Genomic DNA, 23,319 nt, shown 5'->3' on the forward strand with positions numbered 1-23,319 from the left:
CCATAAAGTAGACTGCATCCAAGGGAAATGATACATTAGGGTGACTCAGGAGGATGTGGAGTGGACTAAGTTGTGTCGCAGTAGTGGCAGCTATTTGAACTATGGAGTTACTAGGAGACTGTATCTTTTAACTTCTGCAACGCTCCTAAAAGTCTGTAAAGATACTTTGCCCTTTCAGGGATCTTCACACCCTAAGAAAAGGGGCTTCATAACCCCCAGAATGTGATAGTTGGTGCTTAAATATTGCAAAACATTTGGCTGAGGCAAGTTTACTAACCAGAACCAGACTGGAGATTGGAGCAAAGATTGGAACAGAACTGAAAAATCTGGGCCTGTTGTTAGGACAATATGGTGTCTAAATCCCTGTCTGGATGAGGTTTCATGATTGCTTTAGATACTTTAAATAGTAAGTGGAGGCTGCAAGCAGAAGGAATGGACTGATCTGTCTAGTGCATGCATGCGTTGATTCCTCCTCCTTTGTATTTGCACTAGCATTCAATTTTTTTATTGACATCATTAATCAAGAAACCAATCTAGCTATAAAAGCAAATCCAGCTACATTAAAAAAGCAGAGTATTCAGCTCTCCGCACAGCCTGACCAGAACTGAGGCTGAAGCAAGGGGAATAGCATCAACAGGCACTTGCATGTGAGATGAGGCACAACTGCCCTCTTGGTAGCAGCCTTAACTTGGGTTGTTTAAAGCTGTCATGAACCTACAAACACTGTGGGGTCATGCATCAGTTTGCTGGATTACTTGTGAGGCGTTTGCCTTGTGTGCTTTCAGAAGTTTGTTCTTGTATAGTAGCAATCGTCAGCACTGTTTTATTAATAGTTGGATATTAAACATGTTCAAAAGAGTACTGGCTTAAAACTTTCATCTCAGAACTTCCAATAAATACTATTTGCTTAATTTTAAGGCAGACATTTTTCTTCCCCAAAAATGTCTCAGCAACTGAAAAATCATGCATACGAATACTTCTGGAAAATTAATGGATGGCATTGTGAGCATTATTGCTGCAAAATTTTAGTTTGCCAATCTTTTTTTGCAACGATTACCTAAACCTAGCTGTAATCCTAAACTCTAAAACTAGCTTAACCAGGATTCATGCGGGAAGGTTTAGGTGAAATTCGGTAGCTTACATTCTGCAGGAGGTCAGGTGGATTTGTCAGTGATCTCTGCTGGTCTAAAAAAGTTCAATCATACCAGCTAAAGGCATATAAAACAGCAGAATGGCATGGTTCTGCTGAGACTATAGTTGTAGAGGGGGGGAGGGAAAGTAACATTTGTGAGTTGAAGAGTTATTTTTGGTTTTGGTGCTAGGAATTGAGAATTTCAAGGAGATAATTTCCCTCAGCTTTTCAATACACTGATCTTAGCAATAAAAGGAAAGCTTTAGATAGAACCAGTGAATGAATCTCAATATGTGTGTGGTAGTGGTGGGGTTTAAGTATATTAAAACTGACGTGGCTTTTGTGCTGCTGCTATTCGGGGTCTTTTGTATACGTCACAATGTCTTTCATTTTTGGGAAACGGGCTTATCTTGAGAACTAAAGTTGAATTTCTTGTTACATCAAGCTTGGATATAATTTGATTCAAGTCACTGGTATTACAATAGGTAAAAATTGGTGAAAAATTAGTTTGTTGGAAAATAAAAATTCATGTGCAATTATCAAACTATAAATACCTTTAATCCTTATTAAAACTAAATCTGCTTTCAGGTAAGACCTGGATTCGTAAACATAATAGATGAATGATATGATTTATGAACTTTATTATTTCAAGACATCGTATCTTGTTTAAAATATGAAACTGTTGATTTTATTGAGCTAATAGGTTTTCCAGCAGTTTTCCAACCAATTCACAACCAAACTTAAAAGCAACAGTCAAATTTAAATATATTTTCTACTGATCTAACAGGTTGTTTACTAACCAGCATTTGCAGCTTGTTTTACCTTCTCCACCCTCTGTCTTTCACTCCTCCTTCCCTCTTTTAAACTTCACATTGTCACTAGGTGCATAAATTTTCCACCTTTCTTCTTCCTCAGTCAGGAAGAGCAACATGAAGCAACTTTTCCAGCAAGAACAGAAAGTGTTTTTTCTTACCTTGCAGTCTGGCCATTTCAGTGGTCCACTAGTCACTGAAAAACCACCCACCAGCCCTCAAACCCTCTTTAGAAACTCCTCAATACCAGAAGAACAGAGCAACTGTTCTGGAAGGTGCAAAAGAAGGGACAGGCCAGACTGGCTAGCATTGATTAGCACTGATATTTTGGGGCTGACTCTACCTGCTAAAGCGTGGATCCAGCCATTTTGACCAGTTAGTGATTTAATGGCTTTTGGTTTTTTTTTTTCCAACCACACAGGCACAGGGCACTAACAGGATACACAGCCAGCTCTTCATTGACATTCAGAGTAAACCCGTGGGTGGAGATCAAGTTGTAAAATTTGACCTTTGCCAGCCTTTAAGGAATGATGCTGGCGGTGCTGTCTGCCAAAGCTGTGAGTTTTAAGAGCAATAGCAGCTATCCAGTGGGAGAAGTAGGTAAGGTCGTTAGTGTCTGTCTGCACAAAGTATAAAGGTAACGGCTTCAGGAGAAAGACTAATACGTAGCAAAAAAAAAAGGAGAATAAAGAATAGCAGGACAAGGAAGCCTGCACTTCTGTTTTGCTGTCGCAAATAAAGAGCAGGTTGTACAGAACATGCCCTTCTGTGCTTTTTCTTTCTGATCTCTTTGGCTGCTGCACAGTAAGTATTGCCTCTCTGTCATAGATTTGTAATGAGTTGATTGTTTCTCCATTTGCCAGTGGGCTGGACGTTCCTATTTCTCATGGGTAATGTGACAGATTTAGTTTGCACAGCATCACTTATAACTGCGAGGTTTTTTATTCTTGGTTTTATTTCTTCCTGTTGAATGGAATCATTCCAAAGGAGGTCATTGTGGTGGGTGATCAGCTCTACTGATGTACATGGAACTGATTTTGGGGATTTGGGGGTTTTGTTTGGTTCCTGCAAAATAAGAATTAATTCATAAAGGAAAGCAGCTTTCCAAGTCTTTCATTAGAGGGGGGATGATATAAATGATGCAGGTATTGGAAGGTGCAGAATTAGGGACCTATAAAGGACCAGTAGGAAAACTGCAGACTTAAAAAGTTCTGTATGTTTATAACAAACAAGTTTCTTGGGCACCTTGAAGTTTCTAGGACAGAATTTATATTCAGTTGTTTGTTTTGAAACTGCATATTTAGAGTAAAAGCTGGTTTTTGTTATCCTCTGACCAGCAGAGGAGAAGAAAAACAAAACCCTAGAATTGAATAAATAAAGAAGTGATTTTTGGGATGTTGACTGGTGGTGAATTGGGAGGTTATTGTGAAATCCTTGGCCAAATAATAGAATGTATTTAATAGACTGGAGTTAATGAGTCAAATACAAGATTGTTTTCATTGAGAGCCTGAGCAGAATTAAAAAAACATGAGTCTTGTCCAGTTGCGATGGCAACCACCGAAAGAGAAACTGTTTAATTACTTTTGCTGCTTCTTTCAGAAGAACAAGTATTTTGCATTTACCCATTGGAATCTTGGAAAAAAAAATTGATTAGTTTGGTAAGTGTTCAGGACTCAAATTTGAATTAACACGCATGTGGTGTTTACTCTGTGTTTCTGCTTCAAAGCTTGCTGCATTTTTCGTGAAAACTGTGGGCTTTGTGGGAATATTGAAGGTGGAAATATTGAATTATTTTTTACAAAGACTGGAAGGTGAGGATCTCAACCACTTAAGCCAAGGGAAAAAAGCCACAAACAAATGGTGGTTTTCCCTGTCTTGTGTAAATATTTCTTTGTTTCCAGGTATAAATGTTGCTTGCCCTTTCTGGTGCAAGTGAGTCTTGTGGCTTCTGTTATCCACAGTAAATCTCTTGTTTCTCTTGATGCCTCAAATGTATCGGTGCTTATTTCGAATAAATTTAAGAGAGTTCATAACAGTATTTTAATTGTATTTACCATTTTGTTCAGTCATTTCCAAGCCAGGCCAATACTTGCTAGAACTGATAAGATGAAACTTTCAAGTGGCAAATTTGCAGGGTAATTTAACTTATGTTTTCTATTTTGTGAACTCTTTTAATTCAGCTGATGAGTTCCTTATTTAGGATTTGAATAGCTTTCTATGAGACTTGCACTTAAATTGCTATTAAAAGTGGAGTTTAGTCATCATAGTGACTTGGAACTGGTGGTGCAGCAATACTGGAATACTTAGAAAGCTGAACCCTGTTCTCCTTAGCTGCCTTTCAAAATTGGGATGCAAACACTGGGCGGCACTTTGATGCACAGAGAGTTATCTTTGTCATGTACAACACTGAGCATGCTGCCAACAAAATGGTCAACTTTTGGCATGTCTCTCAGATCTGTAAAGTTGGGTAAATATAAAATGTGCAGAAAATCTAAAGTGTTGCCCCTTCAGAAGCTATGTCAATTGCTGTTTGCCCCTACAATTTCCATTCTGTTCATGTGTGTTCAATGTGTACATCAGCCTGGGTAAGTGTTGCCTGCAAAGAATGCAATGTTAACTTCATTTTGTCTGAAGAAATAGTAGTCTAGGCAGGACTTTAGCTAGTACTTTACAGCAAAGACTTCAGTAATGGCATATAAAAGAATCATGCTCCATTAAATTTGGAAAACTTACTTGTGCAGGTAAGTGCTTTATGGATGGATTAATGAGTAACTTGTACTTCAATTAGTTGCTGTTCTCCTGCAGTGGTGTATTTGGGTTTCTCTTCCCCTATAAAACCTCTCCTTGTTTTCACTCAGTCATTTAGCCCTCCAAGATGCACATTGTCCTCAGTAAGCTGCAGTTACTCCTGATGGGGATAGTTTGGATTCCTGAGTTTCATGCTGCACCATCCACTCTTCAGAAAGGTAGGATGAATATTTCACATCTAGCTTAACAGATTTCTAAATTTTGTTCTTAGGCAGTGACAAGCATGGGAAAGAAGTTACACTAATTTTACCCTCTGAAGTTTTTTACTCGAAGAGTTCGTAGACCTAGACACAAGGTAGCATTAGAATAATTGGTTTAGTTTTTCATTCTTTACTTTTATTCCAGTCCAAGTCTGAGATTTATTTTTTAATGAGTAATTCTTAGGAAACTTTTGTCAGGTTCAGAATAAATAACATTAAATATAGTTTATAATTAAATAAAATTAAATACACTTAGATTTGCAGCAAGGTAAAGATGATCATGGTTTAGCATGTTACACATAGGCTGCAAACAGAATACAACAAGTCCTCTCTTCCATTGTCTGATATCTTTTTTTTTTCCCGGAACTGTTAATGATTGCAATTATTCCTGTTTCCTTTATGAAGATTTACTGATTTATGACAAACTGGTATGGAAATCAGATTTGGCTGTTTGCATAGCCTGTTTGCTTCTGTTTTAAATATGCAGTAGTAAAAAAGGAAATTTACAGTCTAATTTCCAAAGTGCTGCAAATAAATTGTTTTCACTGTAAAAACTCTTATTTTGACTGTCAAAACAGGTGTGGTATCTAAATCATCATAACAAGTTGCCCATGTAATCAATAGAAAGCGTAGTATTCTATAGAACTGTATTCACTGGGTTCAGTGTTGTGCCGTGCAGGTGGATGTGGTGCAGTTTGCGTAGAAATCTCTCATTGAATAACATCTGTCCTGAAGCAGTCTCTAAAGCAGTTGGGAATCTCTTTGGCTTACAAATGCCAAAGCACAGAATGTTTTAGAGTTTGTCAAAATATAGATAACATAAATTTGGTATAATATTACTATAAATATCAACTTGTAACTTTTAAATAATCTTGCATATGTTATTCAATGCTGAAACTAAAAAGGAAAAGTTTTAGTTTCTGAATCTGATTCCCCCACCAGCACCAAACTCCTTTCGGTAAAACCTAGATCCTAGTTTTTAAAATTTTGTCTCTGTTGCATTTTTCCCCATTCTTCACTGTATCTTTGCACATGGGAAATAGGTGGGTGCAGTGAGAATTAGGGAAGAACAAAAAAATCAGATAATTGAACTAGAACATTTCTGTATAAAGCCCTCTTGTTTTAAAAGCTAGGGTAAGTAGCACTGTGTCAGCATTATTGCGACTCTGTAATCACGTCCATCAGCCATGCTAATCCTGAGGATAATTGCAAAACCCTTTTTCTAGGTGTTGTAAGCTGCATTTTACAGTTTGCAGGTTTCCATGTTTTCCAGGCAGTGCATACAACTATTGGTCATCTATCCTTTGAATGCGGCCACTTGTCCGAGAAAACAACAATAAAATATTCCAAGCTTATAGATGCTAAATTTTTCTCAGTTTCGCATTGAAGAGAATTTGTACTAAAATGAGTTTGAGATACATTTGAATTCACTGAGTTTTCATACAGGGAAAAAATAAATAAATTGTGCCCACTGTTGAGCTTGGGAAATGCGCTACACAGAATCCCTCTGGTACGGTGGGCTGCTTTGCTTCTTTTTCTGACAATACTACCAAATCAGTACTTACCCAATTATTGGTACTACTGATTTTTGTTTCTAGAAATATACTCCTTACCAAACACATAAATATTATCAGCTCTACTTAACCGTAGTTGATAATGATGAGTTAAGAAGAAATAAACTTGGCGCAGTAATAGATGTTCTAAGAAATTAAGCCACTGTCATTGGTCATCCAAGTCTGTATGTTGTGTGTTTTGACCCTGTTTGTCTAACCAAAGCATTCTAAATACAAGTGCTGGGTGTGAAGGCATTTCTAAAAGCAATAGTGAAACTGTGATTTAGTCCCCAAATAATTTCAAAATTTGCTTTAAAGAGAAGGCTGACATTCAGAAAGCTCAAGTAAGCATGGACTTAATGAGAATATTAAAATATGTGTACACACACACACCTTCACTTATGGAAGGCAAAATTTGTATCTGTGGTACAATTGGTCCAAAAAGTGCCCATTTGGAGAACTTCCACAAAATAAAGTACATTGCCTTTTTCTTGGCCCAGTTTAGCCTTATTTTTTGCAGTTTGTATTAGGAACTATAAGATGTGGTTGCTGTCATGGCAGAGAGACTGCCCTAACTTCTGTGCCAGACCATGCCTTCCAATTCTGTTACCAAAAGAGTAGAAAAACTTAAACCCAGACTGAATCCTTCCTTATTTTTCCCCTTTCACTCCTCAGATCCTAAATGTGGGCAGAAATTTCAAGAGACAAAACCGTGGAGTTACCTTAACCTTTTCACTCGGATTGTTGGGGGAAACCAGGTGAAACAAGGCTCGCATCCATGGCAGGTTTGCGCAAGCAAATGTGTTTTTATCTTCAGAACTAAGTCCTGACTTTTCATAGAAAGTACAAAGGAGGAAAACAAGAATACTTTGTTCTTACTGACACTTGTGGTGTATTGTTGACTCCACCCTGCTTTTATGAAAAGCAGTGAAGCAGGCGAAGAGGACATGAAACCTGTCTTGCTCCCTGACAGCTTATAATCTTTTATTCTGTTTAGCATTATTTCTGAAAGAGCAGCTGTGAGTATTTTAAAGAGGCACGAGTGAAACTATTCAAAAATAAAGCACCTAACCAGGCACCAAGTCACAGCTGAGGGAAGAAGAGCAAGAATTAGGAACTCTTAGATTCGAGGACTGTAAGAATGCTGTGGAAGTGTGTTTGCTTGAAATGCAGTGTGTACTTTAGCTATGAGAATCTTCAGAGAGTGCCTGCATTTAGTCTCTCCTTTCTTCCTCACATGCAATCAGAGCAGATAAAAAGATTTTCCTTTATTTGACATGCCTCTTTATATGATGCAGGTTTCCTTGAAACGGAGGCAGAAGCATTTCTGTGGAGGTACCATTGTTTCTGCTCAGTGGGTGGTCACGGCAGCTCACTGCGTCTTAGACAGGTATGAATGTGATATTTCAGTAACAGGCTGCAGGAGCAGAAAAGCATAGATTTTAAAAGTGTACTGGAGCATCTTTTTATGGTGATTACTTATAGGCTATACCCTTTTGGTTTAACCAGTATTTTCCATGTTTTAATGGAAAGGGAGAAATAACAATACCTTTGAATATCTCAGAAATTAAGAGTAAAATGAACTTACAGGGGTTGGTGGAGACTGATTTTGGAAGTGTAGGTAAAAATCTGTACCCAACTATAATTACCAGGTGACCAATTTTTTTCTTTTAGCAGTAAAAACTGGCAGAGTATGTGCACATGCAATTAAATGGTGAATGGATATAGTACTGATCTCTTGCATGCTGATGATTTCAGCCTTAGCGCTGATAAAAAACAAATAAACAAACCCAAGATGTCTGTGAACGTTCTGTTGAAGGTTTCAATTCTGATGCTGTGGTGGCTTCACTGAGGTTCTAATTCCCATATAGTTGATAATGAATCTTCATACTAATAGATCACCTGCAGTTATAAATTCAGTCTGTATCTGGCATTGTGTGTGTATCTTGGTCGAATTAGCCAAAATCTGCAGAGCTTTTGTTAACTACAGAAGGACAGGCAGTATTTAAATCAGCATAAAGCCTCCTGACCCAAAAGTGATTCTTCAAGTCTGGGGAATAAATTTGAAGCAGAATAAAAGAATCTATAATGATTGCTTTTGTGTTATCTTGCTGCACATCTGATCTGCTACTAAAGCAGAATTCACTATGTTTGTTAAGGTATGAACTGAAAATGCTTGAGAAGTGGTCTTATTTTCTCTGTATTTTTTTTAATGTCCAAATCTTCTGTCCTGCAAAAAGCAGTGTGACTGAACATTTTTTAACATTTTAAAGTAAGAGGGCCTGGTTCCTCAATGGACCACCAAAGCACAGTCAGGAGTGTAGCTAAATGATTTTTCTTCTCATTCCTTTTAATTTCTTGATTTCTACTGCATGGCATACTCAGCTCTTGCTGACTGTATGTATTAAGTGTTCTAACATCTGAAGATGAAAGGTATTGGATATTATTAGTAAGATCTTCTCTGTTTAAAAACACCGATATTTTTTCCTTTCAAGATTCTGTAGCTGAATTTTTGTTTTTCTGTTCTATAGGAATATCCTCCAGTATTTGGATGTCACTGCAGGAGAGCATGATTTGAGGATCAGGGAGAATAGCGAGCAGACACTCCCAGTTAAATATGTCATTAAGCATCCAAATTTTGACCCCAGAAGGCCTATGAATTATGACATTGCCCTTCTGAAGCTGGATGGAGCCTTCAACTTCAGTAAGGCTATAGTTATCTCTGATCTTTTGCAGTGGGGAGATGCAAAGCCTTTGCTTCTCCCAGAAGCTGTGAAAAGTCTTGAAACTCAGTTTAAACCCATTTCACAGCTGTCAGGTTATACCATTTCCAGAGTAATTTGCAACAGAAGTATTTTAAAATACCAGAGGTAAGTCAGAGAAATTTATCAGTTGAATTAAATGGTCGTATTCAGACTTAATACTCCTTTGAGGAAAAAGGTATTGTGCTTTGTGTGCAGGAGATTAAAATTTGAATAGGTGTTTTTGTTTTATATGTAAGGTGTAGGTAGAGATTTCTGCCTCTGGTGAGCAGTAATGCTAGTCAAAGCAGACCAGAGCTTGGAGTGTATGACAGTACTGTCTGTACCTTACTAACACCCGCTCTGCTGTTTGTCCTTTCTCTTCCTGCAGGCTATGGAAAGGAGCATGGAATTATCTTCAGTAGTGGCAGAGTGGTCCATCTGGGGTTAAAGGGGAAGGGGAGGGGAGTGTAGCCATTGCCTCTCTGTTTCCTGTCCTGTGAGCCAGCCATTTCTCAGCTGTACACTAACTTTGCCGTACGGTGAGGTTTTCTGGAAGGTTATTACACACAATTTTTACATAACATCAAGGTGCACAAGAGAGTCCACCCCAAACTTTGCTCTTCCAAAGACTCCAGCTCGCTTCATTAGGTTGCTCTAATAGCAGATAAATTTAAGCTGAATGGCAAGGCCTGGGCCTAAGTTTGTGGTGCTCATGGCTTTCTTTTTCCATTCCAGAACACAGAAGTGGAGGCACAGATAAATTGTCAAATGCAGATTATTTTTTCAGATGCCAGAAAAATAATACTACTTTTAGTTTAAAAAAAAAAAAAAGAAAAAAGAACCCTGATCTGAGAAAGCAGGCTTTTTGTTGTTGTTCTTTCAAATGCTTATCAATAAAATTCATGTCCATGTGTGGCAGGTTCATCAGTTTTGCCAGCATGTCTTCCTGATCCAGGTGAAAAGTTTGAAGCGGGATATATCTGCACTGCTTGTGGCTGGGGCCGTTTAAATGAGAGTAAGTGACTCCAATTGTCCTTTGACATTCGGGCTTCTCAGTGTCTTTATTTCTGAAGCAAAGAGTTTGATCTTGTGGGTCATAGACAGACCAGAAGAAACCATCAACTGGTCGTAAGAATTGTAATCTCAAAATGGAATCTCTGCTAGCTTCCATGCCTACCTGTGAATTACCTCAAAATCGATCATTACAATATATAGACCTGCATTTCAATTTTGAAACATTTTGAGATTTATCAAAGTAAAACTGCTTATGTACACAAAACTGGACGTTTATCAAAACATGCTTGTGACCATATGTCTTGGAGCAAGTTTCCAAGTTAATTTTTATTGTGTATTAGCTGTGACATTACGTTCGCCTTTCAGCATTTCTTATTAACAATTTTTTTGTTTGTTTTTCAGATGGAGTACTCCCTCAGGTCTTATATGAAGTCAATCTACCAATCCTGAACAGAAAGGAGTGTTCAAGAGCATTATCAACTTTAAATAAACCTATCCAAAGTGACACTATAATGTGTGCTGGATTTCCAGATGGAGGAAAAGATGCCTGCCAGGTCAGCTGAACAGAGGGTCTTGTGTACTTACAAGTTTTTCCTCAGAAGCTGAAGGCTCTGTGTGCCTAAGTGAATATACACACTGTAAACTGTGATATTTGGAATGAATATATTTTGATCTGTGAATTTCAGAGGTTCTGTATGGGCCAGTGCACTCAATTACATGATTCCATTTTAATTATTGTATGAAATGTTTGACAGGTTCCCAGTATTGAAATGTATCCCAGTATTTGGGTACAAAAGAGACCCCAATAAACTCTTTAAGGCTTGCTCAGTGGCATTCGCATACTTGTGGGTTGCGGACTTTTACTTGTTTTCTTACAGGGAGACTCGGGAGGCCCTCTTCTGTGTAGGCGTAAGCATGGCACCTGGACGCTCGCTGGTGTGATCTCCTGGGGCATGGGATGTGCTCGTGGCTGGGCGAGTAATAACAAGAAGAAACATTATAATAGAGGGTCTCCAGGAATATTCACAGACCTCAGCACTGTGCTTTTCTGGATTCAAGAGAACATGAGTGCGGGTATTAAATCTCCACAGTAATGTGTCCCATGCTTGTGACAGCTCTTCTGTCTCATAGTATTTCATTTAATTTTATGCTTTTCAAGATACAGCGCTTAGATCTTTCCTATTTCTCCTGGCAAAGCACTACACCTTTTCACAATGCCTTTAAGCATGTGGTACTAATTGGTAGTTGCCATAACCAAATTGAGAGCATTGCAAATGCTTGCTTCTCTTACACTTTGCTTCCTACTTGGACTGTGTGTGTGTATGTATAAGTGTATATATATATATATATATTTTTTTTTTAACTTTAAGAATGGTCCTTTTATCCAGCTAGTGAGTTAGCTTTGTTTTTAGGTGGAAATTCACCACTGAAAGTTGAAAGTGTTGAAAATTCCATACCTGGCAACATAGGGAAAAGTCATGCTCTCCAGAGTGCTTTTGCTTACTTTGCCCAAAAGGCAACATATATGCCCTCTGTGCAGGGGAAAAGCATGAAAATTATCCCTCACTTCCAAACTTACAGAGATGGAGATATAAATGACAGTCTATCCAGAGATGAACTTCACTGAGAGTATTAAGAAACTAAATGCATATTTTCCTCCATTTCGGGCTATTTTCATTAAAAGGTCAGTTGCTCAGACTGAGCAGTGGCCTGTCAATGTATGATCAATTCTAGAAGTGGCTACTCCAGAATTGTCAGTCAGCATTGCCTGAACTTGCCTGAATTGTGTTTTAATTCTGAGCCTACTTTATTGTAGTCACTGTGTCCCCAAGAAGCATTTGAATTTGCCTCAGTTCTAGCTGCATAAAATTACCATTTCACACAGATAAAAATAAAACCTATGTTGTGAATGTGGAACTGCAGTTATTTATTCTTCTTTTTTCCACCCCCTTCCCTATCCCTCCTTTATTAGATCTGAAAATGAAAAGCTCCCCAGGTGAGTGCAGTATGTTTTCAGTATCTTCTATCTGTGTTGGAGCATTAAAAGACCCCCAGAAGTAGTCAAGTACATAATCTATGAAAGAAGAAATGTGAAGAAGTTTGAATCATCAAAGCACTTTTAAATGTATACTTTAAAGATCTATTTATTTCCATCATGGTTGTGTAAAATGAAAAAAAAATAAAATTACTTATGTAGAGTAGTACTTATGTACTGGTGGCTTAAAAAGGAATTCTCCTCAGCTAGCTACATATATAAAGCTGTATTTTTATTGAAATGCAAATAAAATGAATGGGAAGAATATAGGGCAGAACCTCAAGCAGTGTATGAAACCTAGTTAGTGGTGTTCATTCCGTATAAAAATATAGATCTAAATAGAAAGTTTGAGCTAAATTACTAGAACTTTTGCACAGTCTATGATGAATCTGCTTGTCTGCTGTGTATTTCTCTGAATAAAAAACTCCAACAAAACATGAAATCCAACCCTAAATGTAATGTATTTTAAAACCAAAGCCTTACTTTGATCCTGCCATCTTTATGTTCTTCTTGTACACTTTTCTTCTAAGTACAAGTTCACAAATACAAGATACTAGAAATAAGTCTAGCGAACTAGATCTTAAAAATTTAATTTTAGTAATCTAGAGTGAGATTTCTCAGATGATGAACAGGCTTGGGTACATGATCAGTTTGGATAGACTTGCAGTGGCCAGTGAGAATTGGGTATTTAAGTGCTGTTTGCATCTTTGAAGTTTGTTTAGTGGTCTTTCTACTAAGGTAAGTCTTTCTTCTACAGGTAAGATAATCTTGTAAGTACATGAGTTGTTAAATCATTGTCATATTAACAACTATGTATAAATGCCTTGTTTGCCTTACTTACCTTGCTAGGAGAAAGAAGGCAACAGGGGATAATTTTTGTAAGTGTGTTTCTAGAAGTACTTGCACTGCTTCATCTACTCGAGTATCTCTAATACCACATTGTACTGTTGCAAAATTCTCCTGCTGTAACATGGCTGCAATGAATATGTCCTGAGGCGTGCATTTTTCCTCCTTGAAAAATGTTTATGCTGAAATACTCATTTAACAAATAATTTATTCGAGGTGAAAAGCATTTTTACCATAACAAATGACAGCGCATTGGCGGTACTTCATTTCTGCTTCCAAATTATGGGGTTTAAAACTGACTTATCATAATTCCAAAAAAGAAAGAGAAGACAGAGGACCCAACATCAGTCTGACAGCAGAAACAGGGTACAGCTGAGCAGTCTTGAGTCATGCAGTATTCTCTAGATGTTTGAGACTTTTGGTGGAACAGATGCTTGTTTATGTGTCAGACCTTATCCCTTCTATTTTGTTTTAACTCTACAATGCAGCATTTTGTAGCATTCAGGATGGCAAACTTCCTGACAGTGAAGGAGATTTACGTTTTCCTGGCAGTCCTGAGCAGTTCTATCAAAACCACCAGTAAGTAGACAAAACACAGTCTTTCCCCAGAAACTGTTCCCTGTATCAGTGTAGTTGGGGTTTTTGTTGCAGGTTTGTAAATGTGAACTAATTTGTTGTTCCAGATTGTGTGTATGGACTCTATTTGTGCCAGAAGGGAACTACATATTGCTTCGTTTTTCCCACTTTGATATAGAGCCAGAAACGTTTTGTGACTATGATTCTTTATCAGTCTATTCAAAAGACAACAGACTTGTTGGTGAGTTGCCATCCCCTTCTTCTTTGACATATTCTGTCAGTGTAGTCTTTCATTCTAACAGCAAGTACACTCGATGAGGACATTGTGTTTGATTATGTCTTACTTCCACTTTCATGCTGAATGCATTGTGACATATGACTTAAAATAAAAGAGCATGGGAGGAGAAAAGAATAGAAGATGCCTTGTAGGGAACTGTCTCAGCGCACAACATTCTATTGTCAAGGATTTTTAATAGTGTGCATTCATTTGGGCTAATAAATTAATAGGAAATGTAGAGGAACGAGTAGGTGATTTCATCCCAAAATTTTTATAGCTAAGGGATTTTTTTAGCTATATATATTTTAAGCTGTAATTAAAAATGGTGCATTCAAGTTCTCTCAAGCGACTAAAGACTTGAAGCAGTTATTGTGCTCTAACACTATATTTCAGGGAAGTTCTGTGGAGGAGATCTTCCGTTACCTATTTTGATTGGCTCCAGTAGTGTAAGGCTGAAATTCATTTCTGACAACAAGGATTATGGAACTGGTTTTTCCATGACCTACAAAGCTATTACACCAGATATTCTTCCTGGTAAGTCTAAGTCTGGTAATATATGTGTCTGCACTCTTGGGTGGTGACCTGAAAAAAATTTTCAGGAGAAGGCCTAATCAGAGGGAGCCCCTTTGATATTTCTGTGTGGATGATGTTATAGACAAGTGAAGTGGGGTTAGGCTGCTGTGTGACATAGTGCAGAAACTGGGATGCCAGAAGGAGATACGATAGATGCTGTTGAGAGAAGCCTTCCTTTAGCTTTGCCTCTCCTGCATCCACTTTATGCAAGATCTCATTTCCTTCCCTAATACCAGAATGTTTTAAAGCTCAATTAAAAGATAATCAAATGACTAATTTGCAGAATTTGCAGATGAAAGTTGCTTTGCTAGTCCCAAACCTGCTTTCATGAAGGAGCCCTGAGGGAGGCAGCTAATGCTATGAGATACATCATGGAGGACTGCTTTCAGTTTTGCTGTGCAGAGTGGTTCATCATCAGGGAGCAGGCCCAAGAGCCAGCTGCTGACTGAACGATCCAGCTACAGGCACCTGATGTTCCTGTTTCTGCAGCTTTTCCAGATAGTTTCTTTCCTTTGAAGAGCGTAGGGAGGAATCCCCTCCGAGGGGCCTTGCCACTGCATAGCCCATGAGGAAGACGTGTCCTTTTATGTCTCAACTTCCCAGCCAAGGAAAGTTGGCAGATGTTCTGTCATGCCCATGTCCTAACCCCACAGAAGGACCTGTGCCTGCAGTGTACTGCCTGTAGCCACAGGGGAATGCTATAGTTATTCTTAAATTCTTAAATTGTTAATTGCGTTAAATTGTTGTTCTGCCTTATTAGAGAATTAAAATTCCAAATTTTCTTTGCAGCTCTTTCCAACGCAAGGATCTGCTTGCTGCCCTTGTCCTGTTCCATTTCTCAGCTGTGTGAAAGCACTACAGGATTATTATTTTTTTCATTTACTTTTTTTTTGTGTGTAAATGATTTAATAGGAAATCAGAGTGCCTCCATTTTTGTTTTCCTGGATTTCCAGATTCCGGCTGTGAGTCCTTAGCTGTCCTTTTTGAAGAAGGGGTGTTACAAAGTATGCACTATCCAGAGCGCTACAGCAACATGGCCAATTGTCAATGGATTGTTTGTGCACCAGAGAGCCATGTAGTCAAGGTATAATATGAGCCTTTCTTGTGTCTATGGAATGGAAGTAAGCACCATTAAGTAAACAAGAAATTGTTTAGCTAAGGAACAGCAAGATCAAACAGCATAAGCTTGAATAATGCTCCTGGGTGCAGTTAGAGAAATTTCTTTCCATCCCAGAAGCCAGATAAGTTTTAATTTCTCCTTTAGATTACAGTAAAATAGAATTTCTGGCTTAAAATTTTATCATGACAGGTTCTTCTAGCAAATGTAATATGTGATGTATCACCTGTGAGAGGCTGGAATACCACAGAAATCAAACCCTAAAGGAATCATTGAGAATATTAAAGACCTTATTATAGATCTTTGGTTTGTTTTGGTGGGTTGTTTTTCTTTCTTTCTGTGTGAATTTAACAACAAGGTTCACTTTTTAATTGTTTTTTGTTTGTTTGTTTTTTAATTTTCTGTTTATTTAAAGCTGACATACCAGTCTTTTGAAGTGGAAGAGAGTGAAGATTGCTCTTATGATGCTGTAACTCTGTATGAAGATGTGGGGAAAGAAGAGGAACTTGGTGTGACTTTTGATTTTTAACATGTTTTGGGCATGACAATTTTTTTGTTTCTAGGACTTTCACTAGCTATGTTTTACAGTGTAAAATAAAGTTTGCCTCTAGAGTCTCAGGTGTGATGTTTCAGGTACTAGTTTCAGTAGCTTGAAAAGAATACTTTCAGATATTGCTGCATCTGTTCCACTTACAGCGGCAAAAGCACATTGAACAGAACAGTTTTGTGTTTGTGTGTGTGTGTTCGAGCTCTATATGAAATGCACTTCTGAAATCATGTAAATGAAGAAGAGGGCATAACACAATAATTGGTTTTTATAGTAATGATCAGACACAGAAAGCACCCAAGATGTCTCCTTTCCAGAGTCCAGCTCATTAGATGAGCATTCATGTAATTCTTGCTACCTTGCTGGAGATTCCCCTGGCTTACACTAAATGAGAGGAAGACCTGTCCCAGTCAACTAATTTCAGCACTTGCTAAATACTGGTGCTTAGATTAGTGCTAGTGCTGAAACATTAACAAGGGGAAATCAGGTTTCCAGTGTGTTCAGTATGTAAGGGCAACCTGTGAGGGTGAGTGCTATAATAAGCTCTCACAAAATGCAAGAGTCTCCTTGTTCTTACGAGACTAATTAGTGAACAAGGACAGACTGTCAGGGATAATAGAACAGTCCTTCAGCCTTAGTCCACTTGTCTTTGCTCCTCTCTTGTGCACAGTTATTTTTTTTTTTAATCTTCTTGTGTGAGCTGGAAATACTCTGTTAGAACATGTGTACCTACTCTTGAAAGAGAGAAGGATGAAAAAATACACATTAAACTGCAATGATCCTTTCCTTTTTCATCTTCAGCTAAGTCTTGTGGATTTGATCTACCAGCACCTGTTCTAAGCTCCTCTGCTGTGATGCTGGTTGTCTTTCACTCTGATGAAACAGAGACCTTTGGAGGATTCAGAGCTACAATCTCTTTTGTTCATGTAACAGGTAATAGAAGTAACTTGGGAAACTGCCTCTTTGGCACAGCACAAAAGGCTCTTTGGTGAAAATGACTATTCAGAATTATTTTGCTCTAGGAGATTCTAATCTAACAAATTGTTTCAGTGAAAAACCTGTATTGTGAACCTATTGAGGCATTAAACAAAGGGCCTATTGAGTGGGTGAAGAGGAACAATGAATCTACCTAAAACCTGAGTGTTTTATTTTGTGTAAGAGAATTCTGGTATATTTTAAATGGCATACACTATCATATGAAGATGTAATAGCACAGATCCCTACTGTAGAAATCTATTCCTTTTATAAAAATTATAATAAAGGAAATAAAAGTGATTTTGTAATCAAAATATCACACAAGGCAGCCTGGTAACACATTTTCTATTTTCATTTGCTAGATTTAGATACTTTAACTAGTGAAGAAGAATTTCAAGATAAGGAAACAACCGAAGAAATACAAGTTACAACAGGTAAGCCAATCTGAATTTCCAGTCCTATTCTTCATGGGAATAAGGATTAACTTCTAAACTATAATTTAAATGGTGTTTTCTCCAAGTATTTGATGGATGGAATGGTAACACTTCTATGCTCTGGCTTTAGAATAGCAGAACCTGTTTTCTTGTTTCATTTATCTTTTTAAGTCCTTTCGGGTAATGCAGTGGCATTATTTCAGCTTGTATGTCAGTTTACACCTACTTGCTTTGCAAAGTGTACAGAGTAGTTGAAAATAATAACCAGCATTTTAAAACTTCCCATTTCCCCTTCGGTACTTTATGGAAAACAGGGTGAGTCCATATTCATTGCTAAAACTTTTGCAGTTAAGCAGTTGATTTCATTTTGGTGAAGCTGTTGTTGCTAAGATTATCTCCTAATGCTATTTCTAAACATTTGGCTCCATTGTATTGAGGGAAGGTGAAAGATTTGGCAAGAAAAGGGAGGGAGGAAGCTTTAGAAGCTGTGGGGTAGCTTGTAAATAGACTATTCTTTGCTTGTCCAAATCTTAACTTTTAAAGACTTCTTGAAACATCAGAGCTTTCTGTTTCAGGTGATATTTGTGGAATGCCTTCAAATCAGCCCAGGTTCATCTTCAGTAGGATAATTGGAGGTGAAGAAGCTGTACCATACTCATGGCCTTGGCAGGTCAGCGTACAAATTTCAGATGAGCATATCTGTGGAGGAGCAGTTCTTGCCAAAGAATGGGTTGTCACAGCTGCTCACTGCTTTAATTCCAAGTAAGTACTCTGGGATGAACCCTTCCCTGGAAATGTATGTAATTGCATGGTGCATCTCTGCAGCATGGTGGTTCTGCCCAGGGTGGCTGACATAGTTTCGGTCACCGCCTCTTTACAGCTCACGCTGGCACTGGATTCCTTTGCTCCACACACAAGTACTAGGATTGTAGTGGCTACTAAGGAGCTAACTAGCCTAGGTTTGGTTTTCATTCAGTTCTGTTTTCAGGAAAGATTACAGGATACTAATTCCATTGTGATCTACCACTTCCTCTTAGGGAACTCCTTTGTGTTAGGGTCATTTATAGATCATGTTTTCATCCAGGCAGAATCAGCCTATCAAGAAATTTTAAAACTAGTGTATCTGTGTTGATTTTGGAGGACATACAGGAGGCTTTTGTGCATAGTGTTGATGCCATTCCGTCATTAAGAACCTATCAGTCTGTTAAATGAAATTACATGGAAATTTTTCTGTCTTTATTGAGAGGGGATAAAGGGATAGTATATGTGACTTTCAGGTTCTTTAAAATACTTTCTAAGTGCAACTTCTTTATTCATCTCTTAGGCTGGACACCACCTATTTGGAAGTTCAAATTAATTACAGTTATGTTAATTTAAAGTTCATGTACATTGGGTCATTAAAATGTGTTTAAAAAAATCCTCCCAGGATTGCTGATAATTTGGTGTTCTGGCTGGTTTTCAAGTAAAGTTGCAATTACTTGAAAATGCGAATAAGCTTTCAAAAGTCCCAGATGTCAAAGATGCTCAGACATCTATATTCTCAATTTCTTTGATTCTCTTCCCCACCCTCACAAAACTGGGGACCTGAAATGCAAGTGCTGGTTTGAATTTTGGACTTTGGCTTTTAAGTTTCTAAATATTAGTTTGAAAAATTTTATATCAGGAGCATTGTTGTGCTGTGCTGAAGGTGCTGGTTTTAGAGCCGTATTAAGGAGGATTTCTCTATTGCATGTTGCCATCACATCAGAATTTGTGTACATGGTTTAATGATCTACACAGCTTAATGATCTACACAGCTAATTTCATCAGGGAGTCATGACAGGTTTTCGGGCAGTGAGAGGCTTTGGCTAAGAAACCAGAGTTAAATGAAATGTTTCTATTGCGTTTCTTTGTGTCATTTGATAGGCAGTAATGTTTTAGAGGTCACACCTTTTTCATTAAGAAGGTAGGGACCAGCACTGTCCCTGGGTGATATGGACCATGCAGGCCTTGTATTCTCCATCAGGCACACCCAGTCCTTATAACATGACTTTTCTCTCAGTTCACTGTGTTCAAGAGTTCCTGCTGTGCCTCATCATGAGACTATTTCATGCTCCCTAGAAGTCAGTGGGAAGATTTCCATAGATTTGTATGGGAGAATGCCTCAGGAGTTGTTGGTCCCAGAATATGTAGGGTCCTAGTATCTTTTTGGGTGGGGGAGGTTTCAAGATGTGCAGGTTTCAGGAATGCTGTTATATCAGTCTAGGAATGTACTTCTCTTTTTTTAAGGGAACTGTACAGAGACTTATGGATGGTGGTAACGGGACTTCATGATCTTACAGAGCAAGAATACAGACAGGTACTATAAGTTCTACTTAATAATAAAATAGAAATCAATCTTGCAAGATAGTCTTTAATGTAAATGCCTCTCCCAAACTGTGCATGATCCAGAATTCTAATAGCCTGCATTTGCACAACAGCTTTTGTGTGACTGACAGAGAAATTGTATCAGCACAGGTCTGTGTCTTCACCAGTAATGAACTCCAACACTCGGTATCCTGGAGGATGTGTGAGTGAGGAGTGTATTGTCTCTCTATTCCCTGGTGACTACTGCCAAGACAGAAATAATTGGAGCACAAGTTTCCATTTTGCTCAGACTGGACAAATGTTTTTCCAAGACCCTCTTCCTGCACTTGCTGGATGGAGTTTCTGGCATGTTCCCGGAGCCATGTCCAAGAGACACAATCTTGACTTGCTGATATAAGAAAGCTAGTGATTTCAGTAGGTGCTTCTAAGTGTGTACTCCTCGCAAGGTGTCTTGCATATGGCCTGAATATTTATAACATCAAAATTAGTTTGACTCGAATTCCCAGGTCATTCAGAAAATGTCCATGTCCTTGCTTTCCTAGGAAAGATTGGTAAAGCAGTATATTATACATCCAAGCTTTAACAGGACCACTATGGACTCTGATATTGCCTTACTGCAATTGGCTGAGCCCTTAGAGTTCAGCCGCTACGTGCGCCCGGTGTGCCTCCCTACCAACGAAGAGGTGGTGCAGCCCTCCAGCATGTGTGTTGTCACAGGATGGGGTGCACATGATGAAGGTATGCAGTCTTTGCTGTTTCCAAGTTGAGAATACTGTAGCTGTGCTTTAACCACTATGTTCTGTGTTGTAACATTCATTCCGTCTATACACTAGGTTCTGGAGAGCAGACGTGTTAAAAAAGTTTTCACTTGTGTAAGCTCAGCTAGACATGCAGGGAAATGGGTTGGAGGAAAGAAATTGGATAATTTAGATGAGACCACTTGAAAATGGGAAGAGTAAAGCTTCTTTCTAGAATCATGAATTCCTGCCTCTGATGGTTTCTGAGATGTCTTTTACTTCAAGACAGAGAAAAGGGGAAAAAACTGCATCAGCTGGAAGTCCCCATCCTGGTGCTTGACACATGTCAGAGCTATTACGTAAATCTTCCTAGTAAAGTGACCCAGAGGATGATCTGTGCTGGATTCCCACTGGGAGATGGCAAGGACTCATGCACTGTAAGTTGCATGCTTCACCTTTGCTTTCTGACGCCTAGAGTATGGCCAGGTGGGCTCTGAAAAGGGGAATGTTAAAACTATTTTCTTGCAGTTTTGCAAACAGGCTGTAGGTGCTTTACAGTAAGTGACTCCTTAGTAGTAGGATTTTAATTACTCTTATTACAAAACGAGATGCTTCCCTTGAACAAGAGTTACTTCTTTCTCTGCCTTTTAAGAACAGAAATCCCCAAACACATGAGCAGCTGGGACCCCTTGTAGCAGAACTGATAATTTAGAAACATAGGGAGTGATGACAGCTTATAAGAAGATTCTTTTATCCTTGTGCAGGGTGATTCTGGTGGCCCATTAGTTTGTCCTTCAGAAGATAACTCGGGATTTTACACCCTTCATGGAATCACTAGCTGGGGTTTGGGATGTGGAAGGATGAGCTACCCAGGAGTATACACAAATGTTGGTGTTTTTGTTGACTGGATCAAGCAGGCAGTTAATGGTAGTGGTATGTATGAAAAAAATGATTAAATGAACCTTCGCTATTGCTAGATGCTTAACTTCAGGACTTTTCCAGGGTGCCATTTTTATATTTTGCTGTCCAGCACTTCCTGAAATCTTGGCTGATTAGGTATTCAGCGAGGGATACTTTAGAAATGATCAAATGAAATGAAATCAGTAGTCACTTCTGAAAATCTTATTTCTTCTGGATGTGTTATTCCCCTCTCTGTTGCATTTCTCGTGCTGATGAATATTTTTTCCTTACTGCTTCTTTGCTGCTTTGTTTCTTAGGGTTGGGAGAAGGTAGGGAGGCATGAACTGACACATGGTGGCAGCTGAGCCAGCTTTGACAAATTTACAGCCTGACATTGATGATGATCTTAGCAGAGTTTACTCTGTTCTATTTTTCTGCTTTTAGCAGGTCTCCCCATTTTCATGGTGTGACTGTCAAAAGCATGGTTCTGATGGACCACCCTGTAAAACATTTCCAAAGCACAAATGTCACTGAAAGCAGAATTTGATGAGAGTGTGTTAGCTCACAATTGCTGAATAGATTCCAAAGTAACTGATGTTTACCCTGGTGAATTTACTGCTGATTTACATGAATTGAGACTTTGGCTTTACATATGTGTGCTTGAGGCAGACAGTTACTTGTAGGCTTCTGACTGTCTATCTGTCTCTTCTGTTAGTCTATCTTAGAAGGAAAGAGATGGAAAACCAGCCACTATATATCATATGGCAAGCATATTGTAGAATAGTTTGGGTTGTAAGAGACCTTCCGAGGTCAGCTAGTCCAATGCCCTTGCAATGCCCAGAACCACATCCAGCCTGGCTTTGAATGTCTCCAGGGATGGTGCATCCACCACCTCTCTGGGCAATCTGTGCCAAGATTTTACCACCCTCATTGTAAAAAAGTCTTTTCCTCGTGTCCAGCCCAAACCTCCCCTGTTTTAGTTTAAAACCACCACCTCTTGTCCTATCACAACAGGCTCTGCTAAAAAGTCTCTCCTGTCTTTCTTATAGGCCCCTTTTAATTACTGAAAGATCGCAGTAAGTTCTCCCCAGAGTCTTCTCCAGACTGAATAACCCCAAGTCTCTCAGCATTTCCTCACAGGAGAGGTGTTCCAGCCCTCTGATTGTTTTTGTGTCCTCCTCTGGACCCACTCCAACAGGTACCTGTCTTTGCTGTACTGAGGACTCCAGAGCTAAATGTAGTACTGAAGAGGACATAAACGCTGCAGAAGCGAGATCAAATAAGTGCCTGCGTAAAACAATGGAACAGGCAGTCAGTCATCCTTCCATTAAGGGAGTGTTACCTGTGGCTCTGACAGGACATAGGCAGTGGCAGTAATAGAGCATCACTGAGAAGAGGAGAATATTATGTACTCGTTAGTGATGTGAATAAATACAATTGCATGGGAAAGGATAGTTTTAATACAATTCCTGTTTTACCAAATGCGTGTTGTTTAAACAGTAGTGTTTGAAAAGACAGGCCAAGGGCCTTTGGCACCATGGAAGAGCTGACAGCTGTCCTAATTAATCTACACATGTAATTAAAGAGCTACTTTAATCCACACACTGCAAACTGAGCATATTTAATTGTAAACAGCAATTTGCTTAATACCCAAATGTCTGCTTAAACAAGAAATTGTGGTTGTGGGCTCCAA

The 23,319-nt window shown here is 38.6% G+C and overlaps 1 protein-coding gene across 3 annotated transcripts; it reads left to right on the top strand.

Moving 5' to 3' along the window:
• Positions 1 to 2,464: 2,464 nt before the first annotated feature.
• On the top strand, positions 2,465 to 21,886 carry OVCH2 (ovochymase 2). 3 transcript variants are annotated; one of them, XM_057410895.1, is made up of 20 exons: positions 4,600 to 4,910; positions 7,181 to 7,290; positions 7,804 to 7,895; positions 9,037 to 9,209; positions 10,169 to 10,264; positions 10,666 to 10,817; positions 11,142 to 11,337; positions 12,236 to 12,259; positions 13,633 to 13,723; positions 13,828 to 13,961; positions 14,391 to 14,531; positions 15,524 to 15,654; positions 16,103 to 16,196; positions 17,036 to 17,167; positions 17,572 to 17,643; positions 18,219 to 18,405; positions 19,912 to 19,981; positions 20,532 to 20,727; positions 21,012 to 21,163; positions 21,491 to 21,886. In XM_057410895.1, the coding sequence occupies exons 1-20, from the start codon at positions 4,820 to 4,822 to the stop codon at positions 21,680 to 21,682; spliced, it is 2,526 nt and encodes an 841-aa protein (XP_057266878.1). In that variant the 5' UTR covers positions 4,600 to 4,819; the 3' UTR covers positions 21,683 to 21,886. The 3 variants fall into 3 exon arrangements, with proteins under 3 accessions (XP_057266875.1, XP_057266877.1, XP_057266878.1); XM_057410892.1 differs by lacking the exons at positions 17,572 to 17,643; positions 18,219 to 18,405; positions 19,912 to 19,981; ... (1 more) ...; positions 21,012 to 21,163; positions 21,491 to 21,886 and adding an exon at positions 2,465 to 2,540 and having other exon boundaries at positions 4,803 to 4,910; positions 17,036 to 17,241; XM_057410894.1 differs by lacking the exons at positions 17,572 to 17,643; positions 18,219 to 18,405; positions 19,912 to 19,981; ... (1 more) ...; positions 21,012 to 21,163; positions 21,491 to 21,886 and adding an exon at positions 3,686 to 3,804 and having other exon boundaries at positions 4,803 to 4,910; positions 17,036 to 17,241.
• Positions 21,887 to 23,319: the final 1,433 nt, after the last annotated feature.

Source organism: Pezoporus wallicus, unplaced genomic scaffold, assembly GCF_028554395.1.
Source record: "Pezoporus wallicus isolate ANWC-B61680 ecotype Strahan unplaced genomic scaffold, APGP_CSIRO_Pwel_v1 contig_5958, whole genome shotgun sequence".
NCBI classification, from domain to species: Eukaryota; Metazoa; Chordata; class Aves; order Psittaciformes; family Psittacidae; genus Pezoporus; species Pezoporus wallicus.

Bases quoted from the DNA above. Each gene is read 5' to 3' on its own strand.
- OVCH2 (XM_057410895.1), top strand. From the start codon at position 4,820: ATGCACATTGTCCTCAGTAAGCTGCAGTTACTCCTGATGGGGATAGTT. The intron at 10,818-11,141 runs GTCAGCTGAACA...GTTTTCTTACAG, and splicing joins GAGGAAAAGATGCCTGCCAG to GGAGACTCGGGAGGCCCTCT. The intron at 16,197-17,035 runs GTGTGACTTTTG...TTTCATCTTCAG, and splicing joins GGGGAAAGAAGAGGAACTTG to CTAAGTCTTGTGGATTTGAT.